Source organism: Sceloporus occidentalis, unplaced genomic scaffold (genome assembly GCF_023333645.1).
Source record: "Sceloporus occidentalis isolate IW3139 unplaced genomic scaffold, rSceOcc1.0.p SCAF_6, whole genome shotgun sequence".
Lineage (NCBI taxonomy): Eukaryota > Metazoa > Chordata > Lepidosauria > Squamata > Phrynosomatidae > Sceloporus > Sceloporus occidentalis.
Genome location: NW_028316986.1, coordinates 118,246,826 through 118,267,702, shown reverse-complemented (window position 1 = coordinate 118,267,702; position 20,877 = coordinate 118,246,826). Strand labels below are relative to the sequence as shown.

General features: G+C 42.8%; 1 protein-coding gene across 4 annotated transcripts in view; it reads right to left on the bottom strand.

The window, feature by feature from the left end:
- Nucleotides 1-12,577, bottom strand: part of RNGTT (RNA guanylyltransferase and 5'-phosphatase) — a 200,984-nt gene extending 188,407 nt beyond the window's left edge. For all 4 annotated transcript variants that reach the window (XM_089530762.1, XM_089530763.1, XM_089530764.1 and 1 more), the window contains exons 1-4: nucleotides 12,461-12,577; nucleotides 4,616-4,725; nucleotides 1,854-1,957; nucleotides 1,686-1,774 (exon numbers count right to left, since the gene is read on the bottom strand). In XM_089530762.1, the coding sequence (XP_089386888.1) occupies nucleotides 1,686-1,774; nucleotides 1,854-1,957; nucleotides 4,616-4,725; nucleotides 12,461-12,524 (367 nt within the window). In that variant the 5' untranslated portion in view covers nucleotides 12,525-12,577. The remainder of the gene's footprint in view (nucleotides 1-1,685; nucleotides 1,775-1,853; nucleotides 1,958-4,615; nucleotides 4,726-12,460) is intronic.
- Nucleotides 12,578-20,877: the final 8,300 nt, after the last annotated feature.

Sequence of the window (20,877 nt, the reverse complement as noted above, 5' to 3'; positions counted from 1 at the left end):
GCCGCTTCCAAGGCTTCCCTGGGGCCTGGGAGACAGCGTCAAGGCAGTGGGCAGGCAGCCACCCACCTCCGCCTCAGCCTCCTCCTCTGCCTCTGCCTCCCGGGCCCAAGAAAGTGCCCAGCACGGAGGCACGCCAGGCAGAGGAGGCAGTGGGTGGTTGCCTGCCAGTGCTTGCTGCCCTGGCGCGTGCGCGCGCGCGCAAGGAACACCAAGCCAGGCAGGCACTTCTGCCTCCTCCTCCGCTTGGCGCGGCCTGCAACGGAGGAGGAGGAGGAGGAGGAGGAGAAGGAGGTGTGCCTCCTGCGTGCGCCAGCGCCCCCTTCCCCACCTCCCTGCCACCCTCCCCCGCCTCCCCCCGCACACCGCCTCCTCCTTCGCCTCCTCCTTTGCTTCCTCCACAAGGCCTGGAACGGAGGAGGTGGTGGGTGGCGCGGCCATGCAGGGAGGCAGGGGAAGGTGGGTTGGTGCCGTGTGGGCCCCGAACCGGGGGCTGGGGGCCAAACCGGACCAGGACCGGGAGGGGGCCCCCAAAATCGGGTTTGTCACGGGGGCCGCCGGGTTATGGCATCCCTAACTGTGGCAAAAATCCTGAATATCAGGTGGCTAGAGATGACTCAAGCAACACAGGCATGGACTATAAAACAGATGGATAGAAATACAAGACACAGAATTACTTAAAAACAAAAACATTTAATAACTTCCATGATACCTTTGATATTTGATTCATAAGCACACTTGACATTTTGCTTAAAAAGGCATTGTTAAAAGCAACATAACAACAGATTTTTATTCTCATTATTTGTTGCACAACTTTTAGGCTTCCTTTGCACTTCAAGAAAAGTTCTCAGTGCAGTTTACAATTATCCTCCAAATAATACCAGGATATAAGAAGAGCCATACTGAATTAATCCAAGACTTATCCTGGCCAACATTCTATGCACATCAATTCCAAACAGTTGTGCATGGGAAGCCTACCAATAGGCCATGACAGCAACTGCACCCACTCTCTTACATTTCCAAGTAACTTATACTGCCTCTAACATCAGATATCCTGATTGGCAGCCACTGATAGTCCAAATCTCTATTAATTTGCCTAATCCTCTTTGAAAACAGTCCACACTGACACCTGACTTCTTTTTGTCGCGGTTAATTCCCAGTTTAAGTGCTGTATGAAGAAGCATTTCCTTTTGTCTGTGCCTTTCAGCTTCAGTGGATACCCCAGCTTCTAATACTATGAGACCCACTTTCTTCACACTGTCCATAAAATCATAATCATCCATCAAAGGACCCCTTGAAAAACAAAGGAGGAACACTAAAAAATATACTAAATATACCAAATTAAAGTCATTCTGCACATCCTACAGCAGTTCTATGAGTGAAACACACTGTGGGATTTAAGTCTGTTCTACTCCTTGGTTTTGTTTCTCACAGCCATTCTGCAATCACTGCAGGATCATTTACTTGAAAAGGCAATTCTATTCTATTAACCTTTTTAACTTGGAGTATCACACAGGTATACCTTAAAATCAAATGTTTCTATGAAATCATTCCACAAAATCAAGAACACTGGAAACCCAGCTACTATTTGTGGTATAGTAACAAAGAAATCAGAAGTGGATTATGGAGAAGAATATAGACAGACAAGACAAAGACAGTCAAAAACCAGAAAGATTAAATATACATACCTATAAGCTCAGTTGGATTCTTATTACTAAAATGTTCACATACACGAATGAATGCTTCTGTGTTATCAGCTGTGGGACACTCACCATGTCTGAAAGAACAGAAGGATCAGTGTTGTAGGCACATTTTTATGGAAAATAAATAAATATTCATGAATTCAACCAACTTACCCTTTACACTGAAGCTTTATATATGTGATGCCATCCTTTTCTATATCACTCCTGTCATAGAATCTAGTCGTATTTGTCAAGTCTATCAGCAGACCCATTTTAACCTGAAAAAAATAAGAATAGTGCTTATTAATTATTACTATATATTTATTAGCTCCATTTATGTCCTGCCTTTCCTCCAATTAGCTGAATACATAATATATGACTTGTTACTTTCCATGTCATCCTCCCTGCAACTCTGTGCAGTAGGTTAAATTGAAAGATAGGAATGGGCTCAAGATCAGGCTATGAAATTCATGGCTCAGTGAAAACTAAAATCTCATTCCTCTTAATCCTAGTCCAACACCATGCTGACTCTCCATATACCAAATAGTTCTTTACCAGATTATATGTTACCAAAATAATTTATCCTGAACTCCTTTATGTCTCATCACCTCTAACTCCCAACTTCTTAATACAGTAAATGAACAGAGTGGCACCAGAGACACTGTGACCAGTTCATGCATTGGTGCCCATTTTCTCCTTCTGCTCCAAAGTATAGCTGGCCTCCACATTTACAGCTTTGACTTTTTCAGATTATTTGCAGTTCTGATTAATATCTTCTCTCTAGGAATTTCTAAGTCCTCCAGTGCAATTATATGGGAAAATGACCATAGAGTTATGCTGGAGAACCTAGAAGTTCCTAGAGAAAACACATCTCTAGGAATTTGTAGGTCCTCCAGCATGATTCTATGATCAATTTCTGGCAGATGTTGATAATAGAGTTGCACTGGAGATTCCTGGAGAGGTGTTCTCTCATGTAAAAAAAATAGTGATTTTTTTTTATTTGTGGTTTTTCCACATTTGTGGGGGTCCTTTAGCCATAACGCCGTGAATGTGGAGGAGCCACTATAATCTTATTTCATTTTTTTAATCTATCAAGTATGCCTTGCTCCAGCACACATAGTCTCTAGAAAAAGAGTGAGACTCACAGATCATATGTGGCTCAACCAGAGCCCTACAATTTAAAAATAATTTGCCTCCAAATGCCCTCCAACAGTGGTGGCAATTTCATCACATCTGTCCTCCCTCCACCCCAACTTGATTTGCATGTCCTGTTGAAAAAATGGCCCAGAAAGGGCCAAAGAGTTGTGAAATTGCACACATGGGGGACATTTGGAGGCAAAAAAACTCCAAGGCCCTAGCCTAGGAAGCCAGTGCAGCCCCCTAACCTGTGACAGTTACCCAGTCCAGCTCTAGAACCTAAAAATATCAATAACATTCTTATGAATCTTGCCTATGCAAGTAAGAGCAGTTGCATTCAAGAATTCAGCCAGTAGTCCTGCTACTTCAGTGTCTCAAAAGGGGGTTTAGCTAACATGCTGGGGAATGGTATCAGGGGGTTAGACAAAGGGAAGAGACATGCTCTCTCACACACACTTTCCTGCACCATCTGAGACCTCTCTGAAACTAAATAGATGCAGAACGCACAAAGAACAAAAAGAAAGGCAGGAAACAAACAGATAGGTTTGTTGAAGTGGCAATTGTAGGTTTTTCTCTCCACTGTACTTTGAAAAAAGCTTAGGTTCAGTAGAAAATTTTCTAGCTGTAATATGATAGGAGCTCCCAGTGGTCACAAAACGAAAAGCATTTCATTAAAAAGGAATATATTAAAGAAAAGTCAGAACTACCACCACTCTTGTTGCATGACTGCATCTTTGTCTCTCGTGCCAAATCCTGCTAGGTCACAGGTTGAAAAGTGGCAAGAATGGACATTTATTCTATAGACCCAGAGTGCCAGGCAAAACTAGTATTAAAAAATAAAGCAATATTCTGGAATGTTACAGATACCAAATGTTCAATACAAATTTATATCATTTGTTTATAAATGCAGATGTACAGACTGCTTAGATCTGAATTTCAAAGTAGTATGCAGTGTTATTAAAAAAAGCAACATGCAAACAAAATAGCACATTTACATTGTTCACAAAAACAGATGATAGGTTGGACTACACCTGTGAGGTTTACAAAGTAGGTATGTTTTCAAGATGTATCTCAACTTATAACTTATTGGAACACCCTAAAAGTCTGTGACATGGTTGTTCCACATAATGGCTGCTACCATGCTAAATACCCTGTTCCAAATGACTACAGGGTAGAACGCAAGAGGATATGGTGCTATCCGGGGGGCCCTCCAGTTGACCTCAAAAGCTGAATATACACTATCTTAAAATCAGTTCTTTCTTGAGCTTTCAGATACATAATGGAGATTCATTGGATGTCTTTATTTCAATACATGATACTGCATATGTGAAGTTTAATAATAATAATAATAATTTTTATTTATAGACCGCTATTCTGCAATGATCATAGCGGTGTACAGTAAAATTGCAATACAATACAAAAAAATTGCAAGGCCTCTCTCCCCCTCAAGATGGTGGTTGGAGGAGGGCTCTTTGTCTACCAGGCCAGGCCTCTCTCCCCCTCAAGATGGTGGTTGGAGGAGGGCTCTTTTTCTTCCAGGCCAGGCCTCTCTCCCCCTCAAGATGGTGGTTGGAGGTTAATTATACGGTTAATGAATCAGATTTCCCAGTGAAAAAGCAGTAACATTCTTTAGGGAAAGAAAAAAATATGTAATATCTCTCTTTCTGTCTCCAGTTAATCACCCTCCACCAATTAAGCCAATGAGCCAAGCTACCCTACCTACATATTTCTACAATTATAATTCTCAAGAAAGGAACTACTAATGCTTGAAGAGTTAAGTGCTAACTTTTTGCCCTTACCTTAAGGCTCTTTAAGTAGTTTGATAACATACTGGGATGGAAACGACACTCTTCAGCAACTTGATCATCATATTTTGGTCCTAACATTGTCTTCAGAGGTAAAAATCTCCCTGTTTGATAGTAAAAAAAAAACCCAAAACATTGTTACAAAAGGCACATTGTGACCATGAAGTTATTTAAACAAGTTGAGAATCAGTGTTAAAATACTTTCAGAGCACTGTAGCAGCACTGCTAGATTTCACAAAAGCCTAGTACCTGTACTGTAAACTGCTAAATAAGGAAATAAAGTGGTACAAAATCCAGCATTAAACCATCAGGAATTAAGTGCTTTCCCATCAGAAGTGAATACCCTAAAAGCAATCCAATCTAACAAGAATGAAGAAGCTAAGCAGATTTGATCAATACCTGGAACCCATGTGACCTGGTCAGTGAAAAGTAGGACAGTGTCTATTTAAACTCAGTAAGAGACAAGAGTCAGTAAAGCAGTCCAGAAAAGGCAGAGATATGTACACAGGAGATCAAAGAACACAACATATCTTGTGTCCAACTGACCAACTACTTTAGAAAAGACCAGCGCCTTCCTGAAATAAAAGCTTAAAAGATCTCCTGGATCCAGTCTGACTTAAGAATGCTCAGAGACACTGTGAAAAGTAGAGCTTTGTACCATTTTTTTCCTGGTTACATCAGCTTTCACCTAGGAAAATTATTACCTATCCTGATCATTTCTAAATTTGAACCCCATAAGGCAGTCAGTTTATTAAACTCTTGCCAGACTGACAGTGGCTGCACATTTGTTAGCAAGGGCTATTACACATGATTATTCAATAGCACAAAACTTCAACTGCATATCTTCTTCTGTCTGCATTAAAAAAATTACCATCAGACGACCTCTGATGGACTTTTTTTAACATCAGATGACCTCACAGTATTCCTCATCTAGAACAGTGTTCTAGTTCTGGGCACCACAGTCTGAGAAGGATATTGACAAGCAAGAACGTGTCCAGAAAAGGGAGACCAAGATGATCAAAGGTCTGGAAACAAAGAAGACAGAGACACTGAAATACGTGTATAGGAGACTAATCCATAATCCTTGCCAGATTAAATTGGAAACATGATAGCTATCTTTAAATATCTAAAAGGATGTAGGAGCCAGCTTATTTTCTGATGCTCTAAAAACTAGAACACAAACCAAACGATTCAAATTATAAGAAAGGAGATTGCACCTAAACATTAAGAAGACTTTTTTTTACTGTAAGAGCAGTTGAACAGTGGAACAGATTGCCTTGGAGAGTTGTGGACTCTCCATCTTTGGAGGCCTTTAAACAGTGGTTAGATGTGCATCTTCCAGAAGTCCTTTAGTTGTGTATTTCTGCATGGCAGAAAGTTGGATCAAGTGATGCCTGCATGATCTTCCATTGGGCTCAGCATTTTACTACTTCTATTTTTCTTACTGAAGTTGTATTATATTTGCTGTGTTATTTTAACTGTACGTAACTCTAGCAACTTAAAAGGTACTCTGTAAAAAGAAACTACAAGCAAAATAAATGCTGAGCATCGAATGCTAAATATATAAAACAAGGGGTACCAGGGATGACATGAACCTGCCCACAAGTTGTTTTCTGGGAACTCTTCCTCTTCATATCATACAAATGACCCATACATTTGGTTGTTTGGTGGAAAAGAAAATGCACTTGCCATTGTTTTGTCACTAGAGAAGTTCCCAGACTTAGGGTGCATCTCCACTGTAAAAATAATGCAATTTGATACCGCTTTAACTGTCATGGCTCCAAACTACAGAATCTTGTGATTTTAGTTCTGTGAGGCACCAATGCTCATTGGCAGAGAAGGCCAAATAAATTGTAAAATTACAAATCCCAGGACTAAAGGGCTGCAGAATAGCATCGTAAACAGTGAACTTTAAACACAGGTCCAAAACAGACTGCAGAAATAATCCAGTTTGAGACCACTTTAGCTGCCCTGGCTCAGTGCTAAGGAATCCTGGGAACTGTAGTTTAGTGATATATCTAGTCTTCCCCGTTAGAGAGCTCTGGTGGCACAATAAACTACAATTCCCAAGATTTCCTAGCACAGAGGCAGTGTAGTTAAAGCGTTCTCAAACTAGATTATTTCTGCAGTGTGTTTTGGATGATAGATTGTTTAATACTTATGTGTCTTGTTTGTTCTTTTGAATAGATGTATGTATTAACTGATGTTGTGTTCTTAACTGATGCATAATTGTTGGGTTGTCGTTGTTCCCCTCCCTTGATCCATAAGCAAAGGCTGGCAAAAAATAATCATCATCATCATCATTATTGACTAACTGATGGGTTGGATAGCCTGAGACTCCACAGATGACAGCCATTTCACTGATGGCACTTTGGGGTTCATTCAGTTCATCCATAGTTGGTAGCCGGGGCTACAGAGAAGGCGCTTGGAACAGGGTGACCAGACATGTCCTCACCACAAAGGAGGTCAAAGCAAGGTAAAATGGAGGACAAACAAAGAAAATGGAGATTATAAAACAAAAGCTAGAAACACTCATAGAAATATAAATCCATGCTCCTTAGGCTCAAAGTGGAAGACATTTTGAGAATTCCTGCTGGACAGAAGATAGAAACATAGGACATGTCCTAGAAAAGGAGAACCTCTTGTCATCCTGATCACAGAGTTTTCTCGGCAAGATTTCCTCAAATGGGGTTTTGCCTCTGAGGAGGCTGAGAGAGTGTGACTTTTCCGAGTGGGTTTCCCTACTAGGTTCAGCAGGGACAAGATGACCAGACATTTTCCTCACCACCATGGAGGGCAAGGCGCCGCAAAATGGAGGCGACTGAATAAAAATGGGAAGATGTGACCAAAACAAAAGCTAGAAACACTCCTAGAAAGGTGAACCCGGGCTTCTTAGTAATGACCAATAGCAATAGCAATAACAAGTACAGTTGGGCCTTCTTATACACAGATTTTTTTATATACAGATTCAAGCATACACAGTTTGAAAATATTTTTAAAAAGTATAAATTTCAAATATCAAACCTTGATTTTCCATCTATTATAAGGGACACCATTTTGCTATATCATTATATCTAATGGGACTTGAACATAGACAGATTTTGTTGTACACGGGGGATCTTGGAACCAAACTCCAGTGTATAACAAGGGTCCACTGTACATTTCTATACTGCTTATCAGTGCACTTAAGCACTCCCTAAGCAGTTTACAAAGTGTAAGCTAATTGCCCCCATCAAGTTGGTTATTCATTTTAGCGACCTTGGAAGGATGCAAGCCTAAGTCGAGCTTGAACCCTTGGCTGGTGTTGAACGTGCAACTTTGTGACTGTGAATGAGTGGCTGCGATACAGACATTTAACCACTGCGCCACCAGGGCTCCCTTGGAGGACGTTTTGGGATCCTTCCTGGATAGAAAATAAAAGCTAAAAATAGTTTAGAATTTACTGCAGCCAAGGAAGACCAGGCTGGCTGCTTTTACCTAGAGAGCCTTCTCATCTGCTGCTCCTAAATTATGGAATGGGCTGCCAGAGGAGATCCAACACATCACCTCTCTTGACGCCTTTAAAAAGGCTGCCAAGATGGGTCTTTTCCAGCAGGCCTTCCCTGTCTGACCTTCCTGTTACGCTGATATGGACTGCCCTTTGATTTACCCTCGCCTCAGTCATGTCTAATTTTAGTTCATTTTAACTTGTATTTTACAGTGTTGTTATTTTAGTTTTAGGGTAGGGGGATATCATAGAATCATAGAGTTGGAAGAGACCACAAGGGCCATCCAGCCCAACACCCCCCCACCACCACCACCATACAGGAACTGATAATGAAAGCATCCCTGACAGATGGCCATCCAGCCTCTGCTTAAAGACCTCCAAGGAGGGAGACTCCACCACTCTCCATTGACGGAGTGTGTTCCACTGTCAAACAGCCCTTACTGTCACGAAATTCCTCCTAATGTTGAGGCGGAATCTCTTTTCCTGGAGCTTGTGTCTATTGTTCTGGGTCCTAGTCTCTGGAGCAGCAGAAAACAAGCTTGCTCCCTCCTCAATATGACATCCCTTCAAATCTTTCAACAGGGCTATCATATCACCTCTTCAACCTTATCTTCTCCAGTCTTTTTTAATTTTGATCCTGTCCTCTGGAGTATTAGGTACTCCTTCTAATTTGGTGTCATCTGCAAATTTGATGAGTATGCCCCCAATTTTGTCCTCCAAGTCATTGATAAATATGTTCAATAGCACTAGGTCCAAGACAGACTCCTCTTGGACCCCACTGGTCACTTCTCTCCAGGATGAAAAGGAGCCATTGTTGAGCACCCTTTGGGTTCGGCCAGGCAACCAATTACAAATCCATGTAACAGTTGCCTTGTCTAGCCCACATTTTACAAGCTTATTAGCAAGAATGTCATGGGGAACCCTGTCAAAGGCCTTACTGAAATCAAGATATACTACACGTCCCTTCACATTCACTAAGGTTAGGGGCACAAGACCCCCATGAATGTGGAAAAACAGCAAATAACAAAAAAAAACATGTTTTTTTTAACCTGAGAATACACCTCTCCAGGAATCTCTATGTCCTCCAGGGCAACTCTGTGGCCAACGTCCGACAGAGACTGACCATAGACTGCCCTGGAGGAGCTACAAAGGCCGAGTGGAGTGTTCCCTCTGGGAATCTCTATGTCCTCCAGGGCAACTCTGTGGCCAACGTCCGACAGAGACTGACCATAGACTGCCCTGGAGGAGCTACAAAGGCCGAGTGGAGTGTTCTCTCCAGGAATCTCTATGTCCTCCAGGGCAACTCTGTGGCCAACGTCCGACAGAGACTGACCATAGACTGCCCTGGAGGAGCTACAAAGGCCGAGTGGAGTGTTCTCTCCAGGAATCTCTATGTCCTCCAGGGCAACTCTGTGGCCAACGTCCGACAGAGACTGACCATAGACTGCCCTGGAGGAGCTACAAAGGCCGAGTGGAGTGTTCTCTCCAGGAATCTCTATGTCCTCCAGGGCAACTCTGTGGCCAACGTCCGACAGAGACTGACCATAGACTGCCCTGGAGGAGCTACAAAGGCCGAGTGGAGTGTTCTCTCCAGGAATCTCTATGTCCTCCAGGGCAACTCTGTGGCCAACGTCCGACAGAGACTGACCATAGACTGCCCTGGAGGAGCTACAAAGGCCGAGTGGAGTGTTCTCTCCAGGAATCTCTATGTCCTCCAGGGCAACTCTGTGGCCAACGTCCGACAGAGACTGACCATAGACTGCCCTGGAGGAGCTGCAAAGGCCGAGTGGAGTGTTCTCTCCAGGAATCTCTATGTCCTCCAGGGCAACTCTGTGGCCAACGTCCGACAGAGACTGACCATAGACTGCCCTGGAGGAGCTGCAAAGGCCGAGTGGAGTGTTCTCTCCAGGAATCTCTATGTCCTCCAGGGCAACTCTGTGGCCAACGTCCGACAGAGACTGACCATAGACTGCCCTGGAGGAGCTACAAAGGCCGAGTGGAGTGTTCTCTCCAGGAATCTCTATGTCCTCCAGGGCAACTCTGTGGCCAACGTCCGACAGAGACTGACCATAGACTGCCCTGGAGGAGCTACAAAGGCCGAGTGGAGTGTTCTCTCCAGGAATCTCTATGTCCTCCAGGGCAACTCTGTGGCCAACGTCCGACAGAGACTGACCATAGACTGCCCTGGAGGAGCTACAAAGGCCGAGTGGAGTGTTCTCTCCGGGAATCTCTATGTCCTCCAGGGCAACTCTGTGGCCAACGTCCGACAGAGACTGACCATAGACTGCCCTGGAGGAGCTACAAAGGCCGAGTGGAGTGTTCTCTCCGGGAATCTCTATGTCCTCCAGGGCAACTCTGTGGCCAACGTCCGACAGAGACTGACCATAGACTGCCCTGGAGGAGCTGCAAAGGCCGAGTGGAGTGTTCTCTCCAGGAATCTCTATGTCCTCCAGGGCAACTCTGTGGCCAACGTCCGACAGAGACTGACCATAGACTGCCCTGGAGGAGCTACAAAGGCCGAGTGGAGTGTTCTCTCCAGGAATCTCTATGTCCTCCAGGGTAACTCTGTGGCCAACGTCCGACAGAGACTGACCATAGACTGCCCTGGAGGAGCTACAAAGGCCGAGTGGAGTGTTCTCTCCGGGAATCTCTATGTCCTCCAGGGCAACTCTGTGGCCAACGTCTGACAGAGACTGACCATAGACTGCCCTGGAGGAGCTACAAAGGCCGAGTGGAGTGTTCTCTCCAGGAATCTCTATGTCCTCCAGGGCAACTCTGTGGCCAACGTCCGACAGAGACTGACCATAGACTGCCCTGGAGGAGCTGCAAAGGTCGAGTGGAGTGTTCTCTCTGGGAATCTCTATGTCCTCCAGGGCAACTCTGTGGCCAACGTCCGACAGAGACTGACCATAGACTGCCCTGGAGGAGCTACAAAGGCCGAGTGGAGTGTTCTCTCCAGGAATCTCTATGTCCTCCAGGGTAACTCTGTGGCCAACGTCCGACAGAGACTGACCATAGACTGCCCTGGAGGAGCTACAAAGGCCGAGTGGAGTGTTCTCTCCGGGAATCTCTATGTCCTCCAGGGCAACTCTGTGGCCAACGTCTGACAGAGACTGACCATAGACTGCCCTGGAGGAGCTACAAAGGCCGAGTGGAGTGTTCTCTCCAGGAATCTCTATGTCCTCCAGGGCAACTCTGTGGCCAACGTCCGACAGAGACTGACCATAGACTGCCCTGGAGGAGCTACAAAGGCCGAGTGGAGTGTTCTCTCCAGGAATCTCTATGTCCTCCAGGGCAACTCTGTGGCCAACGTCCGACAGAGACTGACCATAGACTGCCCTGGAGGAGCTACAAAGGCCGAGTGGAGTGTTCTCTCCAGGAATCTCTATGTCCTCCAGGGCAACTCTGTGGCCAACGTCCGACAGAGACTGACCATAGACTGCCCTGGAGGAGCTACAAAGGCCGAGTGGAGTGTTCTCTCCAGGAATCTCTATGTCCTCCAGGGCAACTCTGTGGCCAACGTCCGACAGAGACTGACCATAGACTGCCCTGGAGGAGCTACAAAGGCCGAGTGGAGTGTTCCCTCTGGGAATCTCTATGTCCTCCAGGGCAACTCTGTGGCCAACGTCCGACAGAGACTGGCCATAGACTGCCCTGGAGGAGCTACAAAGGCCGAGTGGAGTGTTCTCTCCAGGAATCTCTATGTCCTCCAGGGCAACTCTGTGGCCAACGTCCGACAGAGACTGACCATAGACTGCCCTGGAGGAGCTACAAAGGCCGAGTGGAGTGTTCCCTCTGGGAATCTCTGGGTCTTTCAGTGCAACTTGTAAAGTTGGCCATAGAGTTGTGCTGGAGGACCTAGGTATTCCTAGAGAGAACATAGCAATCAAATCCATGAATAATCAAAGCCACAAACGTGGAGGGATGAGTGTATATTATCCACAGCATTCTCTTCTATGTAAGTTGTTTATGTGTTTTTATGTATTTGTTTGTGTAATTTTGTAAAACCACCTTGATCCTTTGGAAAGGCGGTATATAAATAAAAATATATTATTAAGTCAATAAATCTTATTATTATTATTATTATTATTATCATTACAAAACCCTGCTAGGGCTGTCAACCCAGGAGGCTTCTTAGCCCTGCCTTGGGAGATCCAATGGCCACTACAGTATAAATATAAGCCCGTGCCCCTTAGTCTGGCTCAAATGGAGGACATGCTTGGGAGTCCCCCCCGGACAGGAGGCTGGGATGGAGGACGCGTCCGGGAAAAGGGGGCGCCCGGTTCTCCCTCCCGGGATTGGGAGCCCTCTTCCCTTTCGAGAGCCCTCCCAGCCTGGGCTCCTCTCCTCACCTGCCACGGGCTGCCCTCTCCTGGGGCAGTTCAGCCACCGCGGAGGGATCTTGTTGAAAGACATGGCGGAGGAAATGGAGGAGGACAGCCTCTCCCCAGCGACTGCCACTTTCAACCACTTCGCCGCCCCGTAAAACGCCGGCGCGGACCACAATGCACCGCGGTTGGACGACGACGACACTTCCGGTTCCGCTTCAGGGACGCTCCCCGCCTCGGCCGCTCTAGCACCGGGAGGTCCCCTCCTCTCTATGGTTAATGGCATGACGTCAGGATTCCATGCTAGGGCTCTACTCTGAGTCTCCTCTGCAGAGAGAGACTCCTAGGCGCCCTCCATTGGGAATCCCCAGAGCATCCTCCCTTTGGACTAAGGATAAGCAGGGATGATGCCCAGACAAGGACATGGTCCCCAGGCACAATGCAGCCATTAGATTACCTTAGTGAAGGGGCAGCATTGTCATTATCGTTATCATTATTATTTCTAAGAATTATTTTTATTATTATTAAGCTTTATTTTTATATTTATTTATATTTATATTTATAGCGCTGTAAATTTACACAGCACTGAACATACAGTCTTTTTAATTAGATGGTTCTAATAATAAGCATATTAATCATAATAATAATAATAAGAAGAAGCTTCTAATAAGAAGCATTATTATTATTGTTATTATTTCTAAAAAGCATGAATATATATATATATATAAGTATTATTATTATTTCTATCCCACTTCTTCAATAATATAATGTAATTGTTGCATTTAGGTATTTTACGTATTTGCTTCTGCAAATTGTTTGTGTATTATTGTTTATGTATTATTATTATTATTATTATCATTATTATTAAAGGTATCACTGTTTGGATGTTTGCTGTATGCCAACAAGGCTCCCCTTAGATGTTAATAAGCAGGGATTTATTATTCTTATTATTGATATTTTAATGTTTAATTGACATTTTAGGGGAAGTATGGAATAATTGGAAAGTCAGTCCGAACGCAATTGTGAGGTTTCACATTATTGCGTGAGAGGTGATCACAGCAATTTCGGGCAATGGCAAGCTATTTTCGAGCAATGGGAAGTCAGTTCAAACGCAATTCGAATTCATGTAAATTCTCTGAACTAGCAAATTCACATGAATGCATTCTGGCCCCACTTTCTTTTCATCTGAAATTAAGAGAAATTCCTCCTGTGTGATAAACTCCTGTTTCTCTAAACTCTATGGGAATGTCCTTCGGGTTGTATTTTGGCACCTTGGTTTCGGAACAGTAGGTGGCAGCATACCTCCATATATTCACACAAGAGTGACAAAGCTTAAACACTAGAAGCAATGAGAGGCGGCTTTAACAATGTGCTGCAATGTTTCTGGTGCCATCTAATTTTGGCATGGACAGATCATGCTGTAAGGCAATTGCTCAAATAGGCAGTAAACCATTGTCCTGTCAACTGAGTGGATTCTATATCAAACCAGTATGAATGTCGACCTCTATAAGCTGCCTCTGAATGAAGACGCATGAACATGCAAATGCATATTATAGTCTGCACTTTCAACTATATTTGCTTGTTTCTGTACTTTTACGTGCGCTCTTAACATTATAATGTTAAAATGATTCTGCAGTCCTTTGTCCAGTCATGAACCTCATAAAACTCAATGGTGCTTACGTCTGAATAGATCAGCATCGGATTACAATGTAAAACATTTCCTTATTTGTACAATTTACTCAGATATTTCTATACTGCCCTTCTGTCCTACAGAGTGGCTAACTGTATTTTTTTAAAAATATATAGGTACATGTATTTTTAAAGCACAATATCAGGTGAAAACAAACTTTAGCAGAGTCCTATAAAAAAGGGAAAGGAAAAATAGCACAAATTACACAGTTGGGAATGTTTGTCATGGCCAAGTGTCTTTTCTGCTGAGGTCCAGATGAATGTAACATGCCAGGTTGGGCAATTTTCATTAGGAATTAAACTGTCTACTTACTTGCATCACAGTCCTGGATTGGGGTCACTCAGCTACAGTTTAAAGGAAGTTTGTAGATGGGAGAAGCATTTGTGTATCTCCATCATAACATACACTTCAGCACTCCAGACAAGTAAGAATTCTTGTTCCTTGAGTCAATATCAACTATTGTACTTATCTGCCTTGGCACATTCTCTCAATGGGGCAAATGCATATGGGGTACAAGTTATATTAATTGCACCTGATACTAGGTGGTCTTCCAACTATTTTGTATTGGATCCCTTTTTGGGAGAAAGGTGGGATAAAATTAAATAAATAAATAAACTTTTAAAATTTCAATTTATATGATCTACTAAGCAAAGATCAGGAACAATATGTTATAACAATTCAGAATGGAAGGGGCCAGTCACTTGAAGGGGGTAAATTGCAAAAAGAATTGCTGGTTTGGTGAGGTTCACATATGCGTGGCCCAAAAATATGGCTGGTACTTGGTAGAGAGGGACATGGAGAGGCAGTACTTTGCTAATGGCACCACATGTCGAGTGGTGGGAGCATACAAAGTGGCACTTGTGTCCTCTAGAAGAAAACATGGCAGAGAACAAGTGATAGTCGCTGGAGCAAATTCAATGGCTAAATCTTATATCACTAAGAAAAGCTGGTGTTCACAGGAATGGCCCATCTTTGGTTAAATCAAGTGAAGTGAACATTTAAACGGAGGAAAAGGCTGCTATCGTGTACAATTAGTATAACTTTCACACCGCATGAATTCACTGACAGTCTCAGAACAGAATGACTCAACTGGAGACTAGAAACAGAAGATGAAGAGAATGGAACCCACTTTTAGGGCATCATCCAGAGAACTACTGTTGTTGGCAAACTGTAGATTGGTTTGGCCCTTCATGTGTATTACATAACAATTACCACAATTGCTTACTATCACATACCCTCCCACTGGCTAGATTTGGCGGGGACAATGCAAATGAATTCTCTTATCATCCCATTTTTCAGCTGCTTTTAAAATGTCCCAGGTTCTCTATCTTCCTCCCACTTTCCCACTGTGTCCTCAGCTTACTTCAAGTTGCTGAAAACTGAGTTCAAATTGTAAAAGTACTCTAACTTCAACTCAGCATCAGGGAGAACAGCAAGGAAAAGAGGGGGAAGAATCTTGCCCTTCCCAATAGGCTCAGGCCAAGCAAACCACTGCAGCCTCTCTTAGCTTATGTGTTCTTTCTCATTACAGTGGGCCCTCCACATTCGCTGGGGTTATGGACATAGGACCACTATTTATTTTTAACCTGAGCAGACACCTCTTTAAGAATCTCTGGTTCCTCCAGCACAACATCCACCAAAAGCTGACCATAAAATTGAGAAGTATAATCTCTAGGACTCTCTAGGTCCTCCAGTGCAACGTCTGGCAAAAGTTGGCCATAGAATCACACTGGAGCATCTAGAGATTCCTAGCGAGAACATATTAATCAAATCCACAAAAGTGAAAGCAGCAAATGTGGAGGACCAACTGTAATATCTTTTACCATCCCAGCATAGTCTAGCGTTGCTTGGCCTCATTTGTTCTGGTTTTCATCTGTTAAATGTTGAAGGGAATGCTTCCAACCATACCTGCTGGGTCTTGTGAGAATTGACATTAAAAACATCTGAAAGAACTCGCTAATGTATTTCTCTGAACTATTTGCCATAACTTTTGAGAAATCTTGGAGAACAGGGGAGTTGCCAGAAGACTGGAGGAGAGCCAATATTGTCCCTATCTTCATAAAAGGCAAAAATCATTGAAACTACAGACCAGCTAGCCTGACCTCAATACCAGGAAAAATGTTAAAAGAGATTACACAGGAGTCTGTCTGCAAGTATCTTGATGGCAATGCAGTGATAGCAGGAGCCAACATGTGTTTGTCAAGAACTAATCCTGCCAAACTAATCTTATATCTTTTTTTCAATTTGATTATTTGTGAGTTTGCCATCAATAATTAAATGTTTTGTTTTGTTGTTGTTTTAGTTTTGTGGCCTACTGTGGAAAATCACAGACAATGCACATAGATTAGAAAATGTAAAGAAAACTTTTAAAGGTTTACTAAGCCATAAAGGCATAAAATAACACCAAGTATCCCTGCTTCCTCTTCCACTCCTGAATGCTCACCCAATACTGGTCATCCCACTGTGGCCTCATCCCTCCTCTTTGGCCACATCTAGACTCCTGGGAAAGTGGCTGCTGTTTCTCTAAGAACCAGTTGAAATGGTGTCAAAATGCATCATTTCTACAGTGTAGATGCACCCTGGGAAGACACATGAACGAATTCTTCCAGATACGTATGGAAAACCACTGTTTTCAGGCACATTTATCACCACAGCTAGAAAGTTTATAGGAGAATAATAAGGAAAGAAATATGAAGAGTTCAATGCACAGCCATATGAAGAGTTCAATACACATCACATCTAGAGGCAAAAGCATTCAGTGTTCAACTATTATTTTTAAGGAAACATTCTACTCATTAAGCTACACAAATAAAATGTTCTAGCATGATTCTTAAGAGAGCTAATGTGGCTGTTTGTTATGTTGACTTTAAAATCTGGCTTTCACGTAAGTAAACATTTAGAAAACGCCAATGGAAAGAGAACTGAAATCCTCTCCCGCTGTCAATGTGACCTACTTTCCGGCATTGTTGACACGTCTACAAAGTATCTGTCTCTGTCCTTGAAACAGTTGGCTTCAGCAGTGGGCCAGGCTGTTATATCCAAAAATATAGTTCAGCTGTCAAAGAAGCTAAGCCCAAAACATGTTTACTCATGTCCTTTCTGGAATTACAGTTGAGGCCTTTCCCACAGCTTGAAATAAAGGTATGCATGCCCCCAGTTACAGCACAACTTGCTAGCAAAAGGAATGGCTATTGCTATTGCTGAGCATAAAGAAGATTCAGCTGTGAGAGCTGAAACGCTATAGGGCAAGAGCACATTTAGCAAAAGCTGGGAAATGACAAGGGAGGGACACTTTTCAAGGATTAAGGGATTTTGCCATTTTATATAAGGGACACCCTTTTACTATGAATATACTGAATTCTATTATGCCATTATATATAATGGGAATTGAGCATCTAGAGATGTTGGTGTCCACAGGAGATCCTGGAACCAAACCCCAACGGATACCAAGAGCCCATTGTACCTTGTTTACAAATAAGAAGGGAACCCCTCCTGTGTGCAGTTCTACTTGTTGTAAAGGAAAACTGTGTTTTTCTTTACTATCACTGCAGCAGCTTTGGGGGTCAGCAGGAAACTGGGGGAGAGGGGACTAAAGGGAGAGTTGTTTGCAAGCCATCCCCCCCCCCCCCCCCGGATTCTAATTTTACACCGAAGGAATATGTGGGTGATTTGAAATTAATCTTTTCTATGCTTTCTGCTTATTGTACTACCCACTCAGATACCCTTTTACATGCTTAGTGGAAAGGAAATCAAACCGGGTTGGAAGCCACAGCCAGCCAGTGTGTCCTTTTTGCTTTAAAATAGGAGCTCTGTTTTTCACTGTGTGTGTGTGTGTGTGTGTGTGTGTGTGTATCTGAGACTGAATGATAAATCTTCACCAATATATAGGAATTGCTCAGATGTAGGTCCAGTGTGTTGCATATGTAGTAAGTCCTAGGTTCTGGGTTCCTCCAGAGTAGGAAAAAAGCTGGATGAGGTGAACCAATTGTTTGGCTCATATAAGGCTTCTTTAAAGTGTTCCTAGGCCAGTAGGATCAATGGACTGATGCAAGAATACCACTAGCTTTACTATTTTGTGACTTGTGATGTATTACAAGAGGGAGGAAGGGAGAGTCTTAAAAATAATCTCTCTTCACACATTCAATTAACTGGAGATAAATTGACGAGTGGACGCCTGGACCTTGCTGAATCTTCATGAGCAGACATACAAATTTTGAAACCTAGCACTTTACTAGGTAGAGAGAGAGCAAAAAAAATTAAATCAACTGAACTTTGTTTCAGTCCAGATGATTTTAAAAATTGATTTAAAGTACTGGGATAAGATGCCTCTAACCATTTGTTCATTCTCACTCTTCTGAAAAACAGTCTTGGGAAATATTAACATAAATAAATATTCCATATTCTAAATATTCACTTGCTATTGCTATAAATAGGCATCTAACAAAACAATAAGCAATAAGAAAATGAAAGAAATAGTCAACACAGATCAGGACATGCTCCTTATATGACTAAGGACTTCTGTAAATAGATTATTCTTAGCTTGGCACTAAGTTGCCAGTAAAGGTGGCATCAGATGTACATCTTAAGAGACAGTGCTCCAAAACTGGGCCTTCACATTCCCACAGAGATGAGTGTATCTCATGCTACCACCCAATGTGTTTCCGCTACTAGTGGGTCAGTGAGAGAGGACTCATCACCCAGTCTAAAAGCTTGAGTAAACTGATGGAGAGAGAAGCATCCTTTCAGTACTTTGGGCCTCAAGATTTGTAGGGCTCTGCAAGTAAATAACATCTTTACTTTGCCACACAAACTAATAGACAGTCAATGCTGCTCTTTCAAGACTGGTGTTATATGATCCCTGGTAACTGCTCCAGACAGTATCCTGGCAATCACTTTTTGCATCAGTTGTAATTACTAGATTATCTTCAAGGGTAGCTCCACGTAAGGTTCAGTCAATCCTAGTTGCTGAGCTGTCTCTGTCAGATAATGGCTCTTATCTCGTAAATAAGCCAAAACTGTGCAAAGGCACTCAGTGCCACTGGTGCTATCAGTTATTAAACAGAATAACATTATTTTCTGTCTCTAAGCTCACAGATTTTATATCTTTAATTCTACCAAAATAGCCCTGTTACGTGTTAAAATTAAATACAAAAATTGATCAGAGAGCTGAAGTCCAGGAAGGCTTGAGGCTCTGATGGAATTTCACTTAAACTGCTCAAACAAGCAAACAAAAAAGCATTTACATCATTTCATTACATCATTAGATCATTTCACTTTATAGACAAGCTGTTCCTGAATCATGAACAAAAGGCATAATATACCAATTTAGAGAGAGACTGATCCAGAAGACAAGAACCTCTTATCCCTAGGACCTCTGTCTTATTATTGGCCTTCAGTCACCATATTACTGACTATAGGCACCAGTCGGGTGGCTGCAATGTCTGTCCTGATTCAGAAGACAAGGATCTAATCTGTACTGTAGAAATAATGCAGTTTGACACTACTTTACCTGCCATGGCTCAAAGCTATGCAATTCTGGATTTGTAGTTTATGATACCAGAGCATGCTCACGGAGAAGACTAAATGTCTCACAACACTACAAATCACAGAATTCAGTAGCATTTAGCCATGGCAAGTAAAGCAGTATCAAACTGCATTGTTTCTCCCATGCAGATTAGACCAAGGAGAAGCAATCCAAGGTCATCATTCTACTCCTGACAGCTCAGCTCAGATCCCCTGATGATCTTTCCCAGGATTTTCACGTAGACATTATTAAAGAATATGGAGGACAGAATACAACCCCACAATTGCCATAGGGTGTAATAGGCCCCCCTGATGCCACTTTCTGGAAATTATTCTACAGGTTAGAATGGAACCATCATTTCACTTTGCCCCCAGTTCTTAACCCAAAGAGGTAGTCCAGCAGCAAACCATGGTGTTATGGTATCAAAGGCCACCAAGAGGCCCAGGAAAATCACCAGGGATGTACTTCCCCAGGTCTTGCCCAGCAAAAGTGTGTTCAGGTCACTTCAAACCTAGACCTGAAGCAAAATTGGCATTGGTCGAGATAAACCATTTTATTTAGATGAGCTGCTTTTTAAACTTCCCCCATATGGTATACGAACCTGTCACAGAGTTTTCTAGGCAAGCTTCTTCAGAGGGACTTTGCCATTGCTGACCTGTGAGGTTGAGAGGTCACCCAGTGAGTTTCCATGGCCAAGCAAGGATTTGAATCCTCGTCTCCAGAGTAATAGTCCAGTGCTCAAATCACTACACTATGACAGCTCTCTCTTCAACATTGTCATTGGCTTATGTTGCCTGATGATTACCAGCTCTCTGCCTATCATGCAAGCAGGTAGAAGAGAGGAAGAAGAGGAGAAGGAAGAAGAGCAAAAGGGCTTCTGAAGGTGATAAGAAGGTCACCAAAACAATATAACTCAGGATATCATAGGATGCAAGCATGGCAGTTACAGTGAAATCATACTACTGTAACAGTGTTATGTGAAACGGGCCTTGCTGATGTAGAGAATTAATGAAGGTGTCTTAACAAAGGAACCTTGTTTTACAAAGAAAAAAAATCCTGAAGACACCTACATTTCCTATGAACAACAGTTTGAGCTGAAATAATCTCCATTAAACCTCTTAAAGGAAATGTACTTGTTTATTAAGGATTATTAAAGGAGATATTGTTTATTAAAGGAGATGCATTACAGACAGTCCTTTGTTGGAACAATGCAGCTGGCACAAGAAA